Source organism: Sinohyriopsis cumingii, chromosome 14 (assembly GCF_028554795.1).
Source record: "Sinohyriopsis cumingii isolate HCF-2022 chromosome 14, ASM2855479v2, whole genome shotgun sequence".
Classification (NCBI taxonomy): Eukaryota; Metazoa; Mollusca; class Bivalvia; order Unionida; family Unionidae; genus Sinohyriopsis; species Sinohyriopsis cumingii.
This window is the reverse complement of record NC_142974.1, coordinates 115,745,116-115,767,828: the sequence shown is the minus strand read 5'-3', so window position 1 is coordinate 115,767,828 and position 22,713 is coordinate 115,745,116. Positions and strand designations below refer to the sequence as shown.

The 22,713-nt window shown below is 34.5% G+C and overlaps 1 protein-coding gene across 1 annotated transcript; it reads right to left on the bottom strand.

Moving 5' to 3' along the window:
• Positions 1-10,221: 10,221 nt before the first annotated feature.
• LOC149784647 (collectin-12-like) lies at positions 10,222-19,414 on the bottom strand. Its single transcript, XM_089933303.1, has 4 exons — positions 19,301-19,414; positions 18,290-18,529; positions 13,698-13,874; positions 10,222-10,642 (listed from the first exon to the last, which is right to left on the bottom strand). The coding sequence occupies exons 1-4, from the start codon at positions 19,362-19,364 to the stop codon at positions 10,413-10,415; spliced, it is 711 nt and encodes a 236-aa protein (XP_089789429.1). The 5' UTR covers positions 19,365-19,414; the 3' UTR covers positions 10,222-10,412.
• Between the last annotated feature and the right edge of the window lie 3,299 nt (positions 19,415-22,713).

Below are 22,713 nucleotides of genomic sequence, written 5' to 3'. Positions count from 1 at the left end.
TCCTGTCCCGTTAAGTCGCCGCTAAGGGTTAATGTCTTATGTCTTATGGCAGCAGACTGAAGTTGGGGGTGGGTGGGTAATTTAGCACAGCTCAACATTCACACACTGATACGGCAAAGTAAAGCTCAGAAACAACGAAGAAATTATGGTTTATACAAATATAGGCAACATCTTTAAAAGGTTTTGGTTTGAATGAAGCTATAGCATATTAGAGTAGTAAAAGAGATGGAGATTGATGTATCCATAATTTTTAAAGTGTGGCTGTTTCCCTCTGTCTCTCGCTTTTTGTACTCCCCCTTATTTCTCTTGGTTGTTGTGACAAGGGGGGGGGGGTATTCCTCCCCTTTAGATAAAATCCTGGCACCATCACTTGGTAAGAATGAGCACTGCTGATTTTGGGTTCAGATGGGCAAATGGTCGGTGTCACATAGAATGAAATAAGAACTGTTTTTCAGACAATCGATGGAGTTCTCCATTGTATTGGCTACCAAACTTACGATATATATTTAGTATGAGGAAGAAACCTATTGATTTCGGACTTGAAAAATGAAGATCACTAACAGAAATAAAAGGCACATATTTCTGCACAATACCAGAGTAGTTTTATATGGCATACCTGAGCCAAACATTTTAGATGGCATATGCTAGGGGTATGATGAAAGGTGTTGAGTTTGTTATCCAAAAATCTCAGTCACATACTGAATGCAGAAAAAAAGTTTGCAAACGGACCTAGCCCAAGATTTAGTCAATGACTTATATTTAAGGTAAGGAAGTATTTTCAAAGTCAAGGCAGATTTTAATTGAATGAAGAAAAATGGTTTATATATAGAAATATTAGCTAGCCTTACAAATATTCAGAAATGATGCAGATCTGGTAATATTATGGTTATTATTTCTGAAAGTAAAACTTAAACAAATTTTAAAAAATGCATAATGTAATATTGATGAAGAGTACAGCCAACGTGAGGCACGTAGGCCTTTACAATTTGGACAAATGATGCTGATCCATTGTCGAATGTAGGACAAGCAAAACGATAGAAAAGGTTTTTTTTTTTAAAACATTGCATAAATACCGTTTTTTTTTATTAAACATGGCTCATGATTTCTACTGACCATGCCATTATTTCTTCTCTCACTCATAAATATCAACATGGAGTCGCTGGAGTGGAACAGACATGCTGAATTTCCAGCAAACACAGATGCCTATAGTCATAGACCAATTTAAAAATGATCTGCTGTAGTCATTTGTTATGTGTGAAAAAACAATAAAAATCAAGTACACCAATATAAATAAATTTCAGCAAGCAAGGATTTTAGGAGTATGGCTCTTTCATTCCAGCACCCTTGTGCAACATTGTATTACTGGTATCACATACCTGTAAACAAATATCCCATGTGGTGTATATACATTATATAATAAGGACATTGTAGTATTGGTGTCGTGTAACATACAAAGATCCCATGGGAACTGTATACACATATGATTATAAGAACTCTGGCTCTTGTACGATACCCATATTGATTTCCTACTCTCTTACTCTACGTATTTGTATTCCTCATCAGAGAGGATGCAGAGGAACGTTTGATAAAAAAAAAATATTTTCTCATTGCATCTTCTTATATGTTCGTATTCCTCTTTTAACTACTATTTTGTCTTTTACTTCTTATATCATGTCTCTCAATCGTTCCTTAGCGGTCCTTAAATTGTTAATCTCCATCCTTACACGGAGGGGGCTGTAACACACATCCTCCACTCTGACCAGCATAGTTTCTACCATTCCAATACAATCTACCTTCCTGAAATTTAAGCATCTGCTCCATATGGTTTGTCTCTATGGCTAAATTATTCAATGTTGAATAAAACGATTCAATCAATCAATAAAATAATTATAGTCGCTTGCCCAAACTAGTGCTTTTGCGACTGGCTAAGTCTCTAATGTCGAGCTTCTTAATTGGTCGGGACTGTACGAATGAAGCCACTACATTCCCGCTTTTATGTGCGAATGTTGCACTTCATAATTGGCAAATTGTCTGAGCGTGCAGTGGAAATTAATCCCAGTTGAAATTTTTCGGGAGTTCATTGCCAATTTTGTGTTGGCCACAATCGTCGTTAGAGACACGTTTAATTAAAGTCTTAATTTGCCCTACTGTCGTTAGCTTAAAGCTAATATACTCAGCATACATAAAATTTAGATTTAAATTTTAATAAAAATGTATCAAAAAAGTACCGTATTTAAAAGTAGCCAAAGTTTTGTTAGTTGGGTTTCAAATTCGGTTTCTAAGCCAAAGCAGAAACCCTTAAAATAAGAGGCATTTGTTTAGTAATAGCCCTTACAAGGACTTTAGGACGGCGTTCCAAATGAGTAGCGGTCGTCTTCATAGTCTACGTTTGCCACTGAACTGCGTAGTTCTTTATGTCGCTGTTCAGGGAACGCCATTAATCCGTGTAATGCAGTCAGATGATTTTCAGCTTCTATCAGGGTATCCTTTGGACGTTAGTGAAAAGCATCGATGTAGTATTGGTCAAGTATACGAACCCCAAACAGCCATTATTGAGTTCTCAGTTTACTGACTGCAAGTTGCCACCATCCAACGTATTTTACTGTACTAACGTAATTCTGTGCGTTTCTTATGTTGCTTAGTGCAGCTTCGAGTCCAATTTTCAACATTGTTTCCGATTTGTCTGTTTCTTCTTTAGCTACTTCGTCAGCGTCTTTCTCTTTCCTTTCAGTGTCTTCTTCATCTTCGCTTCACTCTGAGTCAGACATAGGGATACTGCATTCAGTTTGTTTTTCCACATTTTTGCCGTTTACCTGCCGATCTATTGGCTTTGAGTTTCAGTGAAGGTGACCATCTTCGGTTCTGGGATCGTAGACTTCCCGGTAGAGGTCCAGTTAACTCAGTAGATTGGTTCTTAGTCTTTAATAAGGCCGGTTTTCTCCTCTCCTTACGCTTTTATTATGTCCGGTCTACGTTCGCCTTTATCCCCGCGGTGAGCAATATCTTGGTTTGTCCCTTCACGTTTAACCCATATAAGAAGTAAAGTAATTATTTTCATTCCAGCTCTCAGGCTCCAGTTGTCTGCTTTAGCGTTACGTATTGCTCTAATTGCTCGTAATGATGAAATAAGAATAATCTCATTGGCTGGCACGCAATGCGCTACGCTGTTACTGTTAATTGATTCCATTGCGGTATGCTCACTAGCTCGACTTCCACGCAACTGAATGGAACGATTGCTTACATTGAATGAAAGTGGTTTTCGCACATCAGTGCATATGCCACTGTTGTATGCCTGCACAGCAGACTATTGAATTATTTCCAAGATAAGGAATTAGAGCCACATCCCCCAGACATTTATGTGCTCAAGAAGCACTCCTTAATTGAAGCCGTCAGGTCGTGGGACTAATTAAAATCCCTAACTACCTGAATTATGGGTTTGCATGAGTGGGAATAGACCCAGCACACACTCATGTTTCAGATCTGTGTCCACTGAGCAGAGAATATAGTATTTTAGTGGGAGCAGACACAGCACACACTCATAAAATGTTGTAATTGTACTGAATTTCCAGTAGTGTTATGGCATGCGTCGCTCGCTAATTGGTTTTGATGTCCAAACGTGGCAAGGGAGGAAAATTTGGACAGGTTGAATTCAGGTTCACAGGTCGGCGCTGCTAGACTCCATTGTATAAGGCCTAAACTGGGTCGTCCTGTACAATTTGGAATGAAACTCTGTGCTGTTTAGAACGTTTAGTGTAGAATGGATATGAGTACTTTAGATGACAGCTTTGTTATACTACTAGGTTTGCCACCTTGTGTGGCTGATCCTGATGGTCATGGACTTCAGACCACCTTATATGTATACAAGATGGGGTCATTCCTGTACCTACATAATTTATTTTTAATTGCAGCCTTGTGTTGAGGGGCCTGATCGTCTTTGGTGTTTAGACCACCTTATATGAGCTAATTTTGGGTTTTACTTTCCAAAAAATGACTGTTTGTTTGCCTCCTTGTTCTGCGAAGCTTGATGGTCTTGAGTATTTTGACCACCTTATTTGTTTTAATGTTTGCTATGTTCTGTGTTGATTAAATGTCCTTGCCGAAATTATAGCTGTCACCTTCAGGCTAGAGTGTGGTTAGATTTTGGGTGTTAATAATATTAGTATTCGTACAGAGTAATAGATTAGAAGATGGCTGGTGTTAAAGGAGGTAGAAATGAAAGAAAGTAAAATAGAAAAAGAATATTTTTCGTTAAAAGTTTTAAGAGAGTTTCTTGATGCCTTATGTAGCTTAATATTTTTAATGGCTATGCAGAATTTCTTTTTTGAGATTTATTTTATTTAAGTCCCAATCAATACGGAGTTTCTGAAAAGACATTTATCTTTGCCAAGTGTTTGGTTCCCACAGATATTAATATTCGTGGGGCATTTCAAAGACACCTAATCTTATTTTAACTCCTATCAATTTGGTTTTTGAGAAGACCGACATCTTTGCCGAGTGTTCCATGGGAATGGGATTTTTCAAATATATAAAATCTTATATCGTTTCCTAGTTTAAATGATGGTTTACCTTATATTTTTTAAAGTCCTGACTCGTGAATGAAGTTAATGATGTTTACGTACGTATGTTTATGTTGAGGTTTGCATTCTATTTGAATTCTGGACATGCATCAAGGGTTCCAATTTTGGTTTGTTCCCTTCTGATTTTAGTTCTTTCTTGAGTGTTTTTTAGTTGTTGAATATGTCAGTGAAATCTTCTTCAGTTTGGCAGTGGAAGCATTTATGTTGGATGGTTTTGATACTATGTGCTTTCTAAAATTGCTGGCCAATTTTGTTTTTCAGGTGGGAGTTCTATTAATTTTATTTTGATTGGAGTTATTAACGTTTGATGGTTTCCTAGTTCTGACAATATCTTTTTGTATGGAAAATAGTTTCCGACCTTTGGTGCTTTGGTTCCAGTGCTCCTGCCATTTGATGTTAATATACGTTTTCCCTATACTGAGTAACTCGCTGAATCTATATTTAATGTTAGTGGGGTTAGGTTCGTTTAGATTGTGTTTCTCTACTTGGTCAGCTAGTTCATTTTCTTTTATATGGACGTGGGATTGAAGGTAGATGATTCTACTTTTTGTTGGTTGTTATTTAATTATGTGAATAGTATGTAGGTATGGTTAAGGAAATTCTCTTTTGATTTAATATTTTTGTTAGTATAGAGGAACTGGCCCTAAGCGAGTCACCTATTATTACTACCTTGTTAACGTTGTTTTCTTTAATCCACTTCAGGGCTTCCAAGATGGCCCATAATTCTGTCGTATAGAAAGAGCTGTGGTCAGGCAGTCTGTTTCCTATTTCGATATTTAATTCAGGGATTACTACAGCTGCTCAAGTTGTTATGATCTCGATATCAAATGTTTCAATTGTTCATGTCCCTTCCTACGTCTTTGTGTAATCTGAGAGCCTGGCTATGTTTGGAAAAATGCGTACAATCTGTAATCTTGAGATCCTAGTGCGTGCGTCTAGTTTATTCTGGCGTAGTACAATTTATGTTCATTTTATGTTAGTTTTATGTTTGACAATTATACCATTATTAGTGTTTTATTTAAATATTTATTCAAATCGGATTAATATTGATTTAAGAGATTTTACGATAAATTGAAATTGAAATGGAAATTGATAATATTGCCGTTGAATTGTTGTCTTTATTTCAAGTGACGAAAATTGACAGTGTTTATTAATTAATGTTAGTGTGTAAGGATTCCATCCAGGCGTGTCCCAGTTTGGTTCCTAACGTTTCTTGTGGTTTTAAAAGATTAGTATATCAATTGCTCAAATCAATTTTCTTAACTGGTAGTAATGATTTAATATCTGGTAAATGGCGTTATCTCATTTTAAGTTACAAGTTTAAAAGTTAAAGAGGTGATGGTTTAGAATAATTATCGGTTAACTTAGTAGATTTGATTTAGAGTTGATATAAATGTGAAAAGCGGTACATAATAATGGTATCTGAAGTTTTAATAAAAACGTACTATTCCCCTTTCTTAAGTATATTAAATGGGGTCTAGGCTGGTTGGTATAAATACATCTAGGCGGGCTAGTGGGCTGCGGGGTTGGTTGTGTACACTGCTGGTCGGAAAGCGTACATGTGTTTTCAGTACAGTCCTATATTTAATCATTCCTTAGATTAATATAGAAAAATCTAATTAAAAGATAGCGATATTCAATTATATAACAAACAGTTATGAGAAAATAAATTCAAACTTATAGACACATCCACCAACCACCCTGCTCCTCCATCTTAATTGTCTTAGATGGTTTTTGGCAATCAAAGGGAGCATAGAAAGGATATGCGTATGTGTTTACAAACTCATGTCTTGTTAATATTTAATAAAGAAATATAAAGGCAAAACGGTAATATAACCAGCTTAGCATGCTGTGTACTCGATCATATCTTTCAAGTTATATATTGTATCCAAATCATTGTCATTTGACTGGTTACACTATTTATATGACTGAAGTTTACAATAAAAAGCACATTAGTCATGCAACCATGATGTCATTTAGTACATTTCTATTTGTCACCATTATTAATTTACAAATGCAGACTGACACTAAATGATACTCGTTAACATGCATAAGCATATAGGACGATGCATTGTATTTGCTTTTAACAAACGCTTTCAGCTTGTATTCCATGTGAACTGGCTTAAAACGGAAATCTTTCCTACCGTACAAGATTTTATTCCTATTTAATAGAACCTCGAATGTATTGCATTGTATGGAAGTTCTCACTACGTGCAAGAAACGATATATTTCGACCATTAGTCTTAATATCGAATCCAAGAAGCAAAATTGTTATTTAGAATAAATGCATATATACAAATGCTCGCTGAACAATATATAATGTTACTTTTCCTGGTCTTCGATAAATGGACCAAAAACGGATATGTTCTGGACAAAACACTTGTGACCATTATCAATGGTCTATTTATGATTTACAGTTTTGTGTTTTCTTCGTATGCACACGTCATTGCCGACCTTGGTTACATTTTGCATTTAAATTAATGTCTTTGTCATTGTTAGTGTCTTTCAGAGTTTGTATGCAGACTTGTCTTGGCTTGTAAAACGTCAATTCAACGAAAGTGGGTCACATACATTTAAATATTACATCGTCATTAAAGTGGAAATTTTGTCTTCAGTCCAATTTCGGGAAAATGGTTAGCCGCATACATGTAGGTCTCTTTCAATGTGGATGAATGTATCGTAGTATCTAATTAGGTTATTGTGACATTTATTCAGGACTGTTGCCGAGAATGTAAAAAAGCAACACATTATTTTCCCCACCTTAACTATAGAGTTTTCATTTCTTCTACAAACAAAGGTGTTATCTTTCTATTAACACAATTATTGGTTTAATTCAAGTGTCCTTTTGTTGTTGTTTTTTGTTTTGACAAAATGTCTAATCGATTGAAATCAGACTTAAAGTATAATGTGAAACTTTATAAAAACTGGAATATAAAAATACCAAGTTAGGAGAACTTAAGTTCATTTATTGTACACATATTAATTTCTCACGATACAATACTAAGTTGTGCAAGCACTTCTCCGGTTACGAAAGGGATCAAACTTAGCAAACAAAACTTCTTTCGTTTGATGCTTGAGAGACATGTTATATGGTTAATTCTAATATCACCCTGAAAGATTATATGGTGTTATTGTACCTAGTTTGAGGCTGGTCAAGCATGTCGAACTTTGTTATCTACTCATTGCAAGACAAGACTTTATTACACTCCGGTTATAAATGTTGCAGGATATGAAGTATATAAAAAAGAACTTGGATTTACCATGTGATGTTCTTTCAGAATGCATTACCGTGATTACGGTATTCAGGAAACACAACCTGAAGTCCCGCAAATATTTTGTAAGTAACGTACATTATCTGTATTCCTTAATTGATTATATTTATAAATGTTAATCCTGGAAGTGAAAGTATCGATATTTAATTATGTTTCTCATCGTCAAAGATAAGAATTTGATAAAAGCAAGTGAGATTCATCCCTCATATTTTGACACTGACAATCGGGTGCAATATCTTTTGCCAAGTAGGGAACATCTACTCACCAACCAGTTTAAACTGGAGACATATGATTTGCAGTTCTAAACTTAAATCTTTTGATATGTCTTTTATCTGTAGCAACAGGTCTCATCTACTATGTTTTCTGCTGGTGCTCGCCGGAAGTGGGATCGTGGTGGGATGAGCCTCTGTGCTGCTAATATCATCGATGAGTGTCAAGTTCAATCTGCCTCATAGTGATGTTTTCACATTGTGTAGTCTCTGCCTCGAAATAAATACAGTGGCTGTTACATCGGTTGTAGGTTGATTGTTATCAATAAGAATCAGAGACGGGCGGCGGATGTTATGTTACATATATAGTATCAACATGTCAATTTAATTTCCTAAGTTGTGTCTGTTTAACCCATTTCAGTAACCAGTTTAAACTGAACCATCAAACATATGAATAGTACAACTAAACGACACACGTAAGGTTCTACATGAAACACATGACTAAATCATACATCACTCAATTTTATTTAACGAATAGACACGTTTTATTTTTTGAATGACTTTGCAGAAAAATATAATTAGTGTCATGGCAGTAGAAACCTTCTAGACCCGGTCATCATATATATTCCTGCCCTAATAACTCCAATTCAATTTTGCGATAAGGTCGATTTCTTTGACATGGTTCGATATAGATTGAATAAAGTTTATATGGATACAAAAGGCTAAAGATTCCACGCGTCAGTGACTTCGGGTTTGGTGAGACTAATGCATGTTTGTCTTCTGGATCCTGTAAACGATAGTGCAGTGCATGTGTGTTTTACGAACACGCTCTTGTTGAATCCTACCATGGACAGTCATCAATAAGGGGACGGGAAATAACAGAGCTTCCAGCTCGTATATATTCCCTATTAAGATGCAAATGAGATTAACAGCGGCTGGCTATGACTATCAAACTTCTACCCAGAGACCTTACGTATATCTAAATCAACTTTTGATTGTTGTCCTTCTAATAATGATGAACGCATTAGTGTAGAAATGACCAGCTTAAGAGTGTTAGATGGGGAGATAATTATTAAAACAAGTGAAAATGGTGAATATATTTTAATGAAATTATTTCATTAAAAGCAGGAATTCTAAGTATCTTCGAAAACAACAAAGCATAGCGTTTTATGTCCTTTTCATCAGGGTTAAATATATATTTTTCGAAATTGCTAAATAGTCAAGGATACTAACATATATGTGATTTCAATTAATTGCATGTACTTCTATTTTGTTAGCGTTCTTGATTTGGGAGAATGGCAGATTATGATAAACATATGTTAAGCAACACCGACAAACGTACACTTGTAAGAAAAGAACCATCCTTGTACAAAGCACTGTCAAGTATATAGGTAATATAAAAATATGAAAAGGATACAGAATAATAATAATAATAATATATATATATATATATATATATATATATATATATATATATATATATATATATATATATATATATATAAATGTATATATATATATCTATTTTTATTTATAAACTATTTATGACAGTTGAGTTATTCAAAGTTGCAATTTATTCAAATATATTATTATAATGGTCGGCTGACGGCATCTATGTTTAAAAAGAACAAATACAAATTAAATTCCTATCTAATTGATTTCAGATGTTCTAGGAAAGTTCATAAGCTTAGAAATATCGGCTGTTTCAATTATAACCAATGTATCCGACAGGCTAATAATGAACTCTTCCATCAATCGTCCTTTTAATATAATCCATCATTGAATAGTTAAGTGAAGATAATAAATGCGCAAGTTATGCTTTGATTTGATTTACAATAGCCATACATATATTTTGATCTGAAAGTTTACATTGTGGTATAAAAGAGACTTCGTAGACAATATTGTGACCAATACCCTGAACCAAAATTTCTTCTATTGTACATTATTGAATAGTAATATATATATATATATATATATATATATATATATATATATATATATATATATATATATATATATATATATATATTTAGAGTGCCACTTTAGTTTCTTTCAAGATACATGAGTGATGTTTATTATAAAAAATATTTGTTTTTCTTTATTGTCATCTGTGAATGAAAAAATATTAAGATAATAAACTTGTAGATAAAACAAACAACTGCATGACCAATCATAATCTTTTAATGCTTATACATCCACATTATTCCAAAATCATTCCTCAGAAATCAACGCAATGTAATTCCTCTTTTCGTTCACAATCATGTCACTATGTTCACTGACAAACATGTATGTAGGAATATCTAGGATTCGAATACATCACATTCCATCTAGTCATAAGTGTTATATTTATACAGTTAAATGTACTTCTGACAGATAAAAGAATATTTCCATACGCAGCTAACATCATTAAAGTTATGTTCTGCCCAGAGGTTCCCGCAATCCTCAACTCCACCAAAGTTATTAGGTTGTCCAGTTTCCCAGTCCTGATAAGAAAGACTTTGGCCATTCCACCATTTCCACGTTATTGTCCCATTGGAAATGGTTTTCCTGAATCCGATGATTGGATATATTGGTGAGACGGCAGCTGTAATTAGAGTGATGATAGTTGGGAATACTTGTTATGTTACTATTGCATTCCACAAGACGGTTCCACGGTCATTAATATACAATATATACATCATTATTTATGAAGATTTTGTTTAAAAAGAAAGAAAATTGACATTTGGACATATATACATATTATATTGGAATTTGAATTATCTACAGGGGCTAGATTAAGGTTGTTCAAAATTAGCATTTGAGCATTATTGATGATGGCATTGACGATTGACGAAACAAATCAGAATGTTATCTTTGATATGCTGCATTATTTAGGTGTGTAAATACATTATGCAGAAATATTGTAAGTTTCTCAAATACAAAAAGGTCTAACAGTCTATAAAGTCATATATTATCATTGTTCGGTCTTCTGTGTGAATTGACCGCTCCGGTGGCCTTGTGGTTAGAGCGTCCGCCTCAGATGCTAGGATGCGGGAAGTCGTGGGTTCGATCCCTGGCCGAGTCATAGAAAGACTTACAAAAATGGTACTAACAGCTGCCTCGCTTCGCGTTCGGAGGTTAGTGTTAAGACTGGTCGGCCTGGTGTCAGGGTAATGTGACTGGGTGGGACATCATGCTACATGTCTGCAAATTGCTTGTCAGTTCTTCTCTGTGCACACCTTACTTAATTAAATTCTGTAAGGCTACTATACACATTCGGACTCTGAGAAAAAATACATTTGTGTTATTTAGGTGTTATTACTAACATATGAAAAATGAACATCTTGCTCGTGAGAGCATTTTCTTCAACATAATTCAGTGTGGAAGCCAATAATATTATTCTCAAACACGAAGAGAATCTCATATTCTTTCTCACGTTATTCTCACCATAGGATACATTCCATTTAACATGATACAAAAACAAGTTCCTATTAGTTGTATGATTGTTTTGCAGTCTTTGAATATTAAAGTAATTTTGGATGTCACATTAGATTGATTGTCATTTAATACAAATGAATATTGTTAAATCAGCTTGATGGAATGCAAGAATATGGTTTTTACAACAAAATACAATGCATTTTCAGGATATCAAGAATATGCAATTATTTTATTATTTGAATACTTATATTCAACATAATAACGAGGCAGGTGCAGGTCGTCGAATATACTTTTAACAACTGAAAATAATAATTCTGTTAAAATTATCCTACCAGGAAATCTTGAATAGACTTGATACAGGTTTGTAAAGACAGAATATATATTAAACTGGTCATTAACTTAAGATGACATTATTTGCAAGATTATGTCATTAAGGAAGTTTCTGTTATATTGTTTTCTCCAGGCTTAAAAATATGTACATTAATATTCAGAAATATTGATAATTTAGACTCAGGCATTGACATTAGGTTTGGTTTATCTGTGCTAACCTATTCATCATGCGGAGTCAGGTGCGTGTAGTCAGTCGAACATAAAAATATTTCGGTATGGGATCGAGTCATTGTAATGAACACATTATCTCTATTAGGTCGAATGTCAACCGGATTGCCTCGTCACGACCAAAACTGTTCAAAATAAAATCTCCAAACATAATTATTTTTCACAAAATATCTCGAACAAAATAGTTATAAGCAAATCTAAAGTGATATACTATGATAGTAAACTAGAAACTTGTTTATTATTCTATAGCTCCAAAAATTGTTGTTGTTGTTGTTGTTGTGGGGTTTAACGCCATTTTTCAGCACGATAGGCTATACATGGCGGCCAGTATTAATGGTGGAGGAAGAACCCGGAAAACCCCGGAAAGAACCACCGACCCACGAGAAGCTACTGGCAAGCTTTCTCACATGCCCACATTGGCTGAATCTTAGACTCGAACCGCCGCAGACAGAGGTGAGATGGCAGTGATCCGTAACGAACAGCGCTTTAGACCACTCGGCCACTCGGGGCCCCCCAAAAATTGTTATATGATTTGCAGTACAATTGAGACGGGCGAAAGTTGTATGTTATGTGGAGGATATCGATTTACCAACATGCATCGGAAAGCTACGAACATGCATCGGAAGGGCTTGAAAGAAAATCATTTTACTGTCAAAGAAGAAATGCAGCTTAAGTTCCACAAAATTTGAATATTTCGCTTCATAGTTTAATTCATACGCATAATAGAAAAAGCAGTTTCCAACATGCGAATCGGAGTGATGACATCATCGACCTATCGATCTGATATAAATAGGTCTAGTTGAAAATAAATTGTTTTACCGGAATTTACTATTCAACTTCAAACATAACTACTAGCCAATAATAAGAACCTCACTTTGAACTCGTGTGCAAATAAAAACATGTTGTAACTACAGATATACAGATATTATGCACATATAGAACAAATTCAGGTATTTTTACATCATTAAGATCTAAAAAGAAGAAAAACCTTTCAAAAATTTGAGAATATAATAGAACTTGAACAATTACATAGAAGAAGCTAAAATTTGATAGCCACATTTTAGCAATTACTGAGTTTTATATTATTGTATTTATCGAGCTTTTAGAAATGCCAATAAAACGTAACGAGATTATCCGTACACACACACACACACACACACACACACATTCATTGTTTGTTGCATTTTTCTTTTTTTGTTGCCTCCATTTATCAAACCAACTTTACAGCAATCAATCTTTCACGTGGATTTTATAATTGTGTCCAAAGTAAGTAGCATTTATAACGGGGGTTTTGGTGCTTTTTGTCTTATGATCCACTTTGAACACTTTTCCATTATTCTTGCTTACATAAGAAAAATACACATCCATATGTTATGAGTGATATATTTCAAATAAATCTAATTAAACACTTAAATATAGAAATATAAGTGTACCATTTGATTTGCTTAGACACCTTGAAACTACTTCTCGAATTTATAATATGTTACAGGCAAAACAAATGCACAGTTTATGTAATATTTTTAAAGTTAGTGTTTAAAGTTCATCTGAAAAAGTAACAGAGGGAACCGAAGGCCAGTACACTTGGTACTGTCATTTTCTTGTATGCAACAATAACAAAAATAAAAACAAAAAAAAGAGTTATAAGAAACAGCTTTACACCATACCTTTGACAGCATTTTTAATTTGTACAAATTCCATCTCATTCCTGATAATAATCAATTTCGCTTCCTCTGCTTCACATGCATCCATGGCTTCGAAAGAGGTTGCAATTTCTAGATGAATTTTATAGCAGAGTCCAAGTGTCATGTTGAGTGTATATGTTGCATCGCATTGTTGTTGTTCTAGAATAGGAAAATTAAAACGCAAACGTTTTTACATGACAACTATTATAAAGAACATAATCTAACAGATGATGTGATAAAAGTGCTGTACGTGCATTAAAACATATGTGGTAGTATATGATTTTATTAAACAGGGCCATCCCTTTGATCTCTACACGTAAATATTCTCAATTCGTATTGCGAAAAGCGATATTGTCGACTGATATACCAATATTTGGATCCAGTCCAAAGTTATCGTTCTGCTTCTTGAACACCCTCAATTTCTTTAATATCACCCCTTCAGATAATGACTATGAATAAAAAATAACTAGAGAATATATGCTGGGAATAGTTTTGAAATTATCCTTTAGAGACCTAGGGTAGTAAAACATGATCATCGTTTTTGTTGGATATTAGATTTCATATAAACACATGTCACTATCTCATGGTGTGTGTGTGTGTGTGTGTGTGTGTGAGAGAGAGAGAGAGAGAGAGAGAAGTGTTTGACAGCAAGAGTTAAATTTGGTCGATAATTATTGTTTGGATGCAAGAATTAAAGCGCTGAATTTTGTTCATAATTACCTAATGATACCAAAAGTTTAATAAGGCCTATAGTTAATGTCTGATAGCAACATTTGAATTCTGTCCACAAGTATTGCTTTATAGCAAGAATTGAATTCAGTCCATTAATATTTCTCGATATCAAGAATTTAATTCAGTCCATAATTATTGATTGATAGCAAGACTTGAATTCAGTCCATTATTATTGCTCGATATCAAGAACTGAATTCAGCCCATTAATATTTCTCGATATCAATAATTTAATTCAGTCCATAATTATTGATTGATAGCAATAATTGAATTCAGTCCATTATTATTGCTCGAAAACAAGTACTGAATAAAATCCATTATTATTTCTCAATGTCAAGAATTGAAAATCGGTCCATAATTATTGATTGATAGCAAGAGTTGAATTCGGTGCATAATTATTGTTTGGTTGCAAGGGTTTAATTCGGTCTCTCGGTACTGTTTGATAGCAAGAGTTGAATTACTGCTTGAATGCAATTGTTAAATTTTCTGTCTATGATTACTGCTTGAGAGCAACATTGAAATTTGGTCCATACTAACTGTTTCTAAGCATGATTTGAATTCGGGTCACATTTATTCTTTGCTTGTAAGAGTAAAATTAGTTACAAAATAGTGATCGCAAAAAGCTTGCAAACAGAGGGTCGTGATGGAAAATGACGCTAGTATGTTATTTGGTTTTATATTGTTATCTTCAGCTGAATCATATTGTAATAGACCTGGGGATCTAAAGCTGTAATAGGATGGATGGGAAGGGTGGTTTTTCTATGTCATAAATTTAACATGTTGTTCATGTCAATGAACATATAAACTGCTGAAAGAATGAATTTAAACATTGTAATGTATCAGAAGTGTATAGATCGCGACTTACATTGATATCTGTATTAAACCGTTCATGTTTATGTCAACTGTGACTGCCGGTCATGTGGTAACATGCGTCATGAAATTCAACCTCGCACATCGTTAAATGCTCACAAAATCTTCTGGAATCTTATTTCATATGAATTTATCACACCAAGAAATATGTTTATCACCCTTAAATTCCCATGACAGCTCATCATTTGAATAGCACTAAGCTCTATTCCAACAGCTGACATCACGAAAATACGTCTGCAGGCAAGATGGCCGACACTAGATCACATGACCGGTTCCACACAGTAAATCTGTCAAGTGCACATTTTTAAAAATTAAATTTCACTTGTTGATTGTAAATGCTGGCCTTCTTTTATACTAGAATAAGTATGTTTTGAATATTTAATGGTGTATTCTTCGTGTTTAAGCTGGTCAGTATATTTTCAATGTTATCAGCGTTCATTGGTAGTTGTGTACTCTTCACCCAAGCTTAACTGTCTTGGTTACGATTTCAAGTACGTTGACGTTTGACGGACACGACAAAATACGTAATGTTTATATATTTGCTAATGACAGAGTGTGAACGGACAAGTAATGATAGTTAAGTTGTATATTAACCCTCAGTTTGTGTCGCTGGTTGTAGAGTATCTGTTCGGCACCACCAGACCTGTTCGGCGTCCCGGACAAGCAATGATTGGTTATGTTTACATCACATGACTACTTTCCAAAGAGTATAAATAGGAGTGAAATTCGAAATTCGGCAGATAGCTGTCAACATCAGCGCTTTAATCAATATCTCTCCACCACTGAGGTAGTTATAATTACAACTTTATTGGATGGCGTTAAAAAGCTCACAGATACTTATAAAAATAAGACAAGTCTACAAATTTTAATTTCTTTATTCTCAAAACTAAACTTGAATTATATATAGTACAACAATAGGAATCAATTCAATTCAAACAAATTCAATTCACTGCTATTGAGTCTAGCTTAATATAAAAGTAATATGGTGCCACATAAATAAGCAGCTATCTCCCGCCACACTAAGAATTTAGGGTTAACTTTCAAAATACTCCGTGGGTCGTCCATTTCTCGCTGAATGACTACGTCAAGGTTATGAAGGCCAGCATATCATAGCATTTGTGTATTGCATACGTTACACGTAATCAAACACATACATTTGTGTATTGCATACGTTACACGTAATCAAACACATACATTTGTGTATTGCATACGTTACACGTAATCAAACACATACATTTGTGTATTGCATACGTTACACGTAATCAAACACATACATTTGTGTATTGCATATGTTACACGTAATCAAACACATACATTTGTGTATTGCATACGTTACACGTAATCAAACACATACATTTGTGTATTGCATACGTTACACGTAATCAAACACATACATTTGTGTATTGCATACGTTACACGGAATGAAACACATACATTTGTGTATTGCATACGTTACACGTAATCAAACACATACATTCATGTTTTAGTCATATTTCTTGTACTAAGCATCTTACCACAATTTCATAGTCAAAAATAAAAAGGTTTTGACTTTGAGCATTCTTGCAATTTATTATTACGTTTACACAAGTTAGCCCATACCCCCCCCCCATTCTGTTACAATATGTTTCCTGAATGAAAACTCCTTTCTTTTATTTATGGCGACCGACCGCTTCTTCGACTTGCAGAGTATGCAAGGAGACGATTGGTAACAAAATACAAAATAAAAATAGGATTATTTTCCACAGTTTTTGTTTTCTTTAAATCTTGGTGCAAGACATATTTGCCATACAGCAAACAAGGAAACAATGTAATGTAATTTTCTCTGAGAAATGATTTAATGGAATCAGTTTCTGAAGTATTGATGAAGAAAGAAATGTATGTGACGTGTGCTTGTGGAAATATAGGAAAGGATGCAATTTACCTAGTGTGTGCTTATGGAAATATTGAGAAAGCGTGAAATTTATCTTACGTGTGCTGATGGAAATATTGAGAAAGGGTGAAATTTACCTGGTGTGTGCTTATGGAAATATTGAGAAAGGGTGAGATTTACTTGATGTTTTGCTGATGGAAATATTGAGAAAGGACGAAATTTATATGTTGTGTGCTTATGAAGATAACGAGGGAGGATGGAACTTGATGATGTGTGCTTTTAGTAATGTTTAAGAAGGATGAACTTACCTTACGTCCTTATGGAATGATTATTCATGATATATTCAAAAAAGGTTAATATTTTTTTTATCTTTTTCGTACAAACGGAACTATAAAGACAAATAATGGAACTGAATGGATAAGCTGCCACATTGACAGAAATAACAGGAGAACAGGTAATTCAATAATAATAATAATAATACTAGGGTACAAACAACAAAGTGATAATGCGCTCGTATGGCAACTATTTGTTCTTATCATATGTGCCGCGTGAATAGTTTGGAAGAGTACATATTTGGGCACGTATAGGCAATACTTTTATCATCTATAAATGAATGACGTCAATATAGACGCTAAAAATGTATTGCAACAGATGACATTTTAAATCTATGCGTTTGATCATACAAAATCGTATTTTAAAAATTACATAAGAAACAGGTAGTCGTAGATTAGTTAGTTTACAGAACAACAACCATGACCTGGCTCATTTTCGGAACTAGTGTCATGTCTGTCATGTGTCAAAGACATGCTATTTCTATAAGGTGTAAATTATATATTCCGTCTAAAATACATAAAAGTCATGTCTGGTCTATAATGAATAAAATGAAATGGAATGTGTAAACCTTTTACATCATGACAGCTTTATGTGCTTCTTGTAAAATCGCTTATTTTATAGTTAACAAAGGTTGTCATCATATTCGCTGCAGATGGTGACGGGAGATGAAAGGGCAATGTATCCTTATTTTTCATGGCAATCACGAAACATGACCGTTGACAATAAGTAACATATTTCCCCAGTCATTTTCATAAGTTACCATTGTACGTACTTGTGTAATATTTCCATCCTTCTTGCATTGATTGACCAGAAGGGAGACCACGCTTGTATGACTGGGACCCCAGACATTTCTTCAGTGAAGGATGATAGAAGAAAGATCTACATGACGGATTCAAGTTACATAAACTGCCACAGGTTACCGATGATATTCCGTCCTTCTCCCACAACACCTTAGAAGTGTCTAGGTTGTTCTCAGAGTCATGGTCCAGCACCCATTTATTGCTCAAAGCACCTTCCGATAGAAAGTGTTTACTTAAATAAGGCAATATCTATTTTAAATGTATTTTGCTATATACAAAAGCAAACAAATAAATAAAACAGAAAAGAGAGAAAGAAAGAATGAAAGAAGGAAGGAACATAAGCAACACAAATAACAAACAATCGTTAAATCAATCAATATTAATATCCATCTATGAGATAAGAAACGAGCTTTCAAGAGACAAACCAATATAATTGCACAACATCTACAATAAACCTAAGTACCGACATACGTATGTATATTATATACATTGGAGACCACTCCGATCACTTAGTGGTTAGAGCATCCGCCACGGATGCGGGAGGTCGACAGTGCTAGGAATGACTACGATGTGCAACACTACATACATCGTAGCGATATGACTGAGAAATTGTTAAAGCTACGATAAAAATGCAACAATAATAACAACACAAACACACAACCACATGCACATGGGAAATAGTGAATTGAAAACGTTTGACCTGTTGTATAATGAGCAAGAGAAATATTGTCTAGAGAAAGCTTCCACGGATTCATTAAGGATAAAATAAATAAAGTATGGGACACTTCTATAGACTGGAATAAACTCTGGCTCACATTTGCGATGTTTGATAAAAAAATGTACATTGCTAGCATTTTACTAATACAATGGATCTATAATGTTATCATACTTATCTATTTATGTTTGTAACTTGACAACGAAATCCCAAGATCGATCTTGATCTACCTGAGAGAGAGAGAGAGAGAGAGAGAGAGAATACGTACTGGCCGTCGTGTAAATAGCAATCATCACCACAGCATATATACGTTTGATTTGGATCTTTCCCATTTGCAATCCTGAAATCAAGGCTTTAGAGAAATAGTACGTCAGACGTTCTCTTTCTGTCATAGGAGATGCATGCAAACACGATTTAAATCTTGATTTAATGATGATAGGACATGCGCATCTCAAATGCACAATATTAGAAGCATGTTTCAACGTATTCTATTAATTTATTAAAGCCTTTCACAGGTACCTGCTTACAGCAAACAAGTCCGTTCGTATTTGCTATGGAAAAAATGAAATACAAATATGTCATGCGATTTAAAAGATAACATTGTGAAATATTAATGAAATTTCACAAAGAACATACACTTTCTATTGAAAGTGCATGGTATTTGCTGTGTAACGCTTCAAAATCGAAATTTTAAAGCGAACACAAAATATTTGATGTATGCAGTCTAATTATTGTAACGCAAAGTAAACTTTATAGTAAACAAATGTAGCTTAATTGAATATTATAGATGTTTTAAAAGTTTATATTAAAACAGGCAGAACTGAATAAAACTGTTAGACAAATACGAAAGGAAAAGTACCAGTGTCGATCATTAACGTTTGAATCTGCCCACACCACTGTGTACAACTGAGATGCTAATTAAGAATATATATATATATATATATATATATATATATATATATATATATATATATATATATATATATATATATATATATATATATATATATATATATATATAATGATTTCCATAGAATCATTATATACTGACCTCAACAGTAAGTATTGGAAATAATCAGTTATACAAAAAAATGAAGAAGGTAAACTTAAATTATCTCAAAAGTCTGATCGATTATTTGCAACGCCAAAGACCAGAAGAAAAAATGGAAGTGTCGAGCGCCGTATACATGAATCAGTCCCCTTGGACGCGATATTTTATTACTAAATAGATGGAAAGAAAGGTGAAGTAAAGTATATTGCATCCAGAGAGTCAAACAACGTTGGAAAGAATCTCAACCCATCTTATTTTAATTGTTTGCAGCTTCAAAAGTATTTGATTATAAAAAAGAACTAACAATGTAATGCCTTTAAAACAACGTATTCTCTTCGCAGAGTTCATCTCTTCACAATCTACAAATACAAGAAAAACAGTGGATGTAATGATTTTTCTTTTTCTATCCAATCTTTGCGGTGCATTGCGGTACATTGCGTAATTGTATCAGTTATTGAAAATTTGAGTCTGAAACAAGGAGATAGATAATGGTGGACTATTTTACTTAGCTATTGTATTAGTCACCTTCTTTCACATAAGTTTAGAGTTGTGAGCTCCATTTCTTTCACCTGTCGAGTGTGCAATGCACGGATAAAATGAAAAATATACTTCCACTGCATATATATTTAACGACCGCCAAAAGAAAGTCAAATAAGCTTAGAAACGATGGATCGTTTACTCTTGAACGTATGGGGTCAAGACAATTATTTGTTGGAGATAAAGAACATCGCTGAGTCTCTTGTTATGACTGCCACTTTGCAGACAGAATCACTTTCATAACCAAAGAACATTGTTATAATTGTCTAAAGAACCAGTCTAATGAAATGCAAAACGGGATATTTTTGATACTGGCCGAGGAGAATAGTCGAATAAGTATTTTGAAGAAATATGTACATTCATGCCAAAATAGATCTTGAAAGAGCGGTGCAAAGATTCAACGAAAATTACAATCCTCAAATGAGAACAGTAGTAAGGGGGGACGCATTAGCGTCAATGGGAATTAGCATTACAGAGACCCCTGGGACAGATTAGCGTCAAGGGAAATTTAACATGGAGAAAAATCGTGGGACAGATTAGCGTCAAGGGAAATTTAACATGGAGAAAAATCGTGGGACGGTTTAGCGTCAAAGGAATTTAAACAGGGTGGGACTTTATAGCGTCAAGGGAAATTGAATATGGGATTTTTTTAAAAATTTTTTTTAGATTTAAATTTAAATGTTTTAAAAAAAAGGGGTAGGCAATGGAAAGGCTATCTCTTTTCGAGAAATATGGCTGGCCCTGAAAAGGGCCTTTGGGTTTTTCTTCTTCTTTTAACTTCTTAACTTTTTCCACCATCCTCTTATTTTGTTCATCATTCCTTTCTTCTTCTTTTCTGTTTCCGGCATCCAGTCCGGGTGACCCATGGCTCGGAACTTGTTTTGGATTTTCATCCAATTGTTGTTAAGTCGCTCGAACTCTTCCTTTTTCTTTTTGTTTTCCACATCTTTTCTTTCTTCCCTCCATTTCTCTTTAATCTTCTCTAATTCTTCCTCCATTACTTTTCTCATCATATCTTCCCCTTTCTTCACCTTGTCCAACCCCCATTTTACATTCCTCCACTCTGTCCAATATAATATCTTTTCTAGGAAGCACCGGACTTGGATGACATGATCCAGTGCTTCCTTCAAACTTCCCACTCTGAAGTAAGGTGGGTTAATGAAGCCTCTTGACTTATTGACTTCTTCTTCAATCATCCCTGCTATGATATCTCTTGCTGTCTTTAGGCCTTGAACTTGACTCGTTGCAAAGTCTTTCATATCTCCATGCCTCCATTCCTCTTCTATTCTTCCTAAAACATATTCTACATCCATTATCCAAAAATAGATGTCTCTCAGTAGATTGAATAGAACTGATACTTGAGTCATTTTGTCTCAGTTATTCCGTAGAATGGTTCCAACGACGAACGTAGTGGGTTCTTATACTGAAAGCGCGGACGTGATGGAAAACATCCCCTAAAACATAAAATTGATCTTACCTAGATCATGACCAAGCAACGCGCGGACGTGAAGGAAAACATCCCCACTTTTCTCATTTCATATAATCAAACCCAAACTATACTCTCCACATACGCTAATAAACAATAAAGAAACCCATAATCTACTATTCACACAAACTTACTTCATCATTTACAAACACAAACGCTAACACATACACTCTTACTAATAATAAAGAGTTAGTGTTTATATTCACACTACTCTACCTACACACATTGGCAAATTAATAGTTATTTCTTTTCTAGAGTATTGGGTAGCCCTTAAAAGGGCTGTTTTTTTTCAACTCCAGATGCACCTATCTAATGGTTGCACCTTCCAGGCCTGGCGCCACACACACATCTTTGACTCCAGTCTCTTTTTACTTTTTGTCTTGAGAGTGCAGAGGCGGGATGATTCGCTTCAGCACCCCAATCCTCTGTCTCGTCAATATTGTATGACATCCTCTCTCCTATTTTCTTTTCCTCTTCTTCCCTCTCTCTTCTCTCCTCCTCTTCCTTCTTTATTCTTGCTTCTTCTACGATAGCCTCCGCTGATAGTTCGTTTACTATGCGCCTGGCATATTCCAGGTGCATCTGGAGTTCTAGCAGCTTCACAATC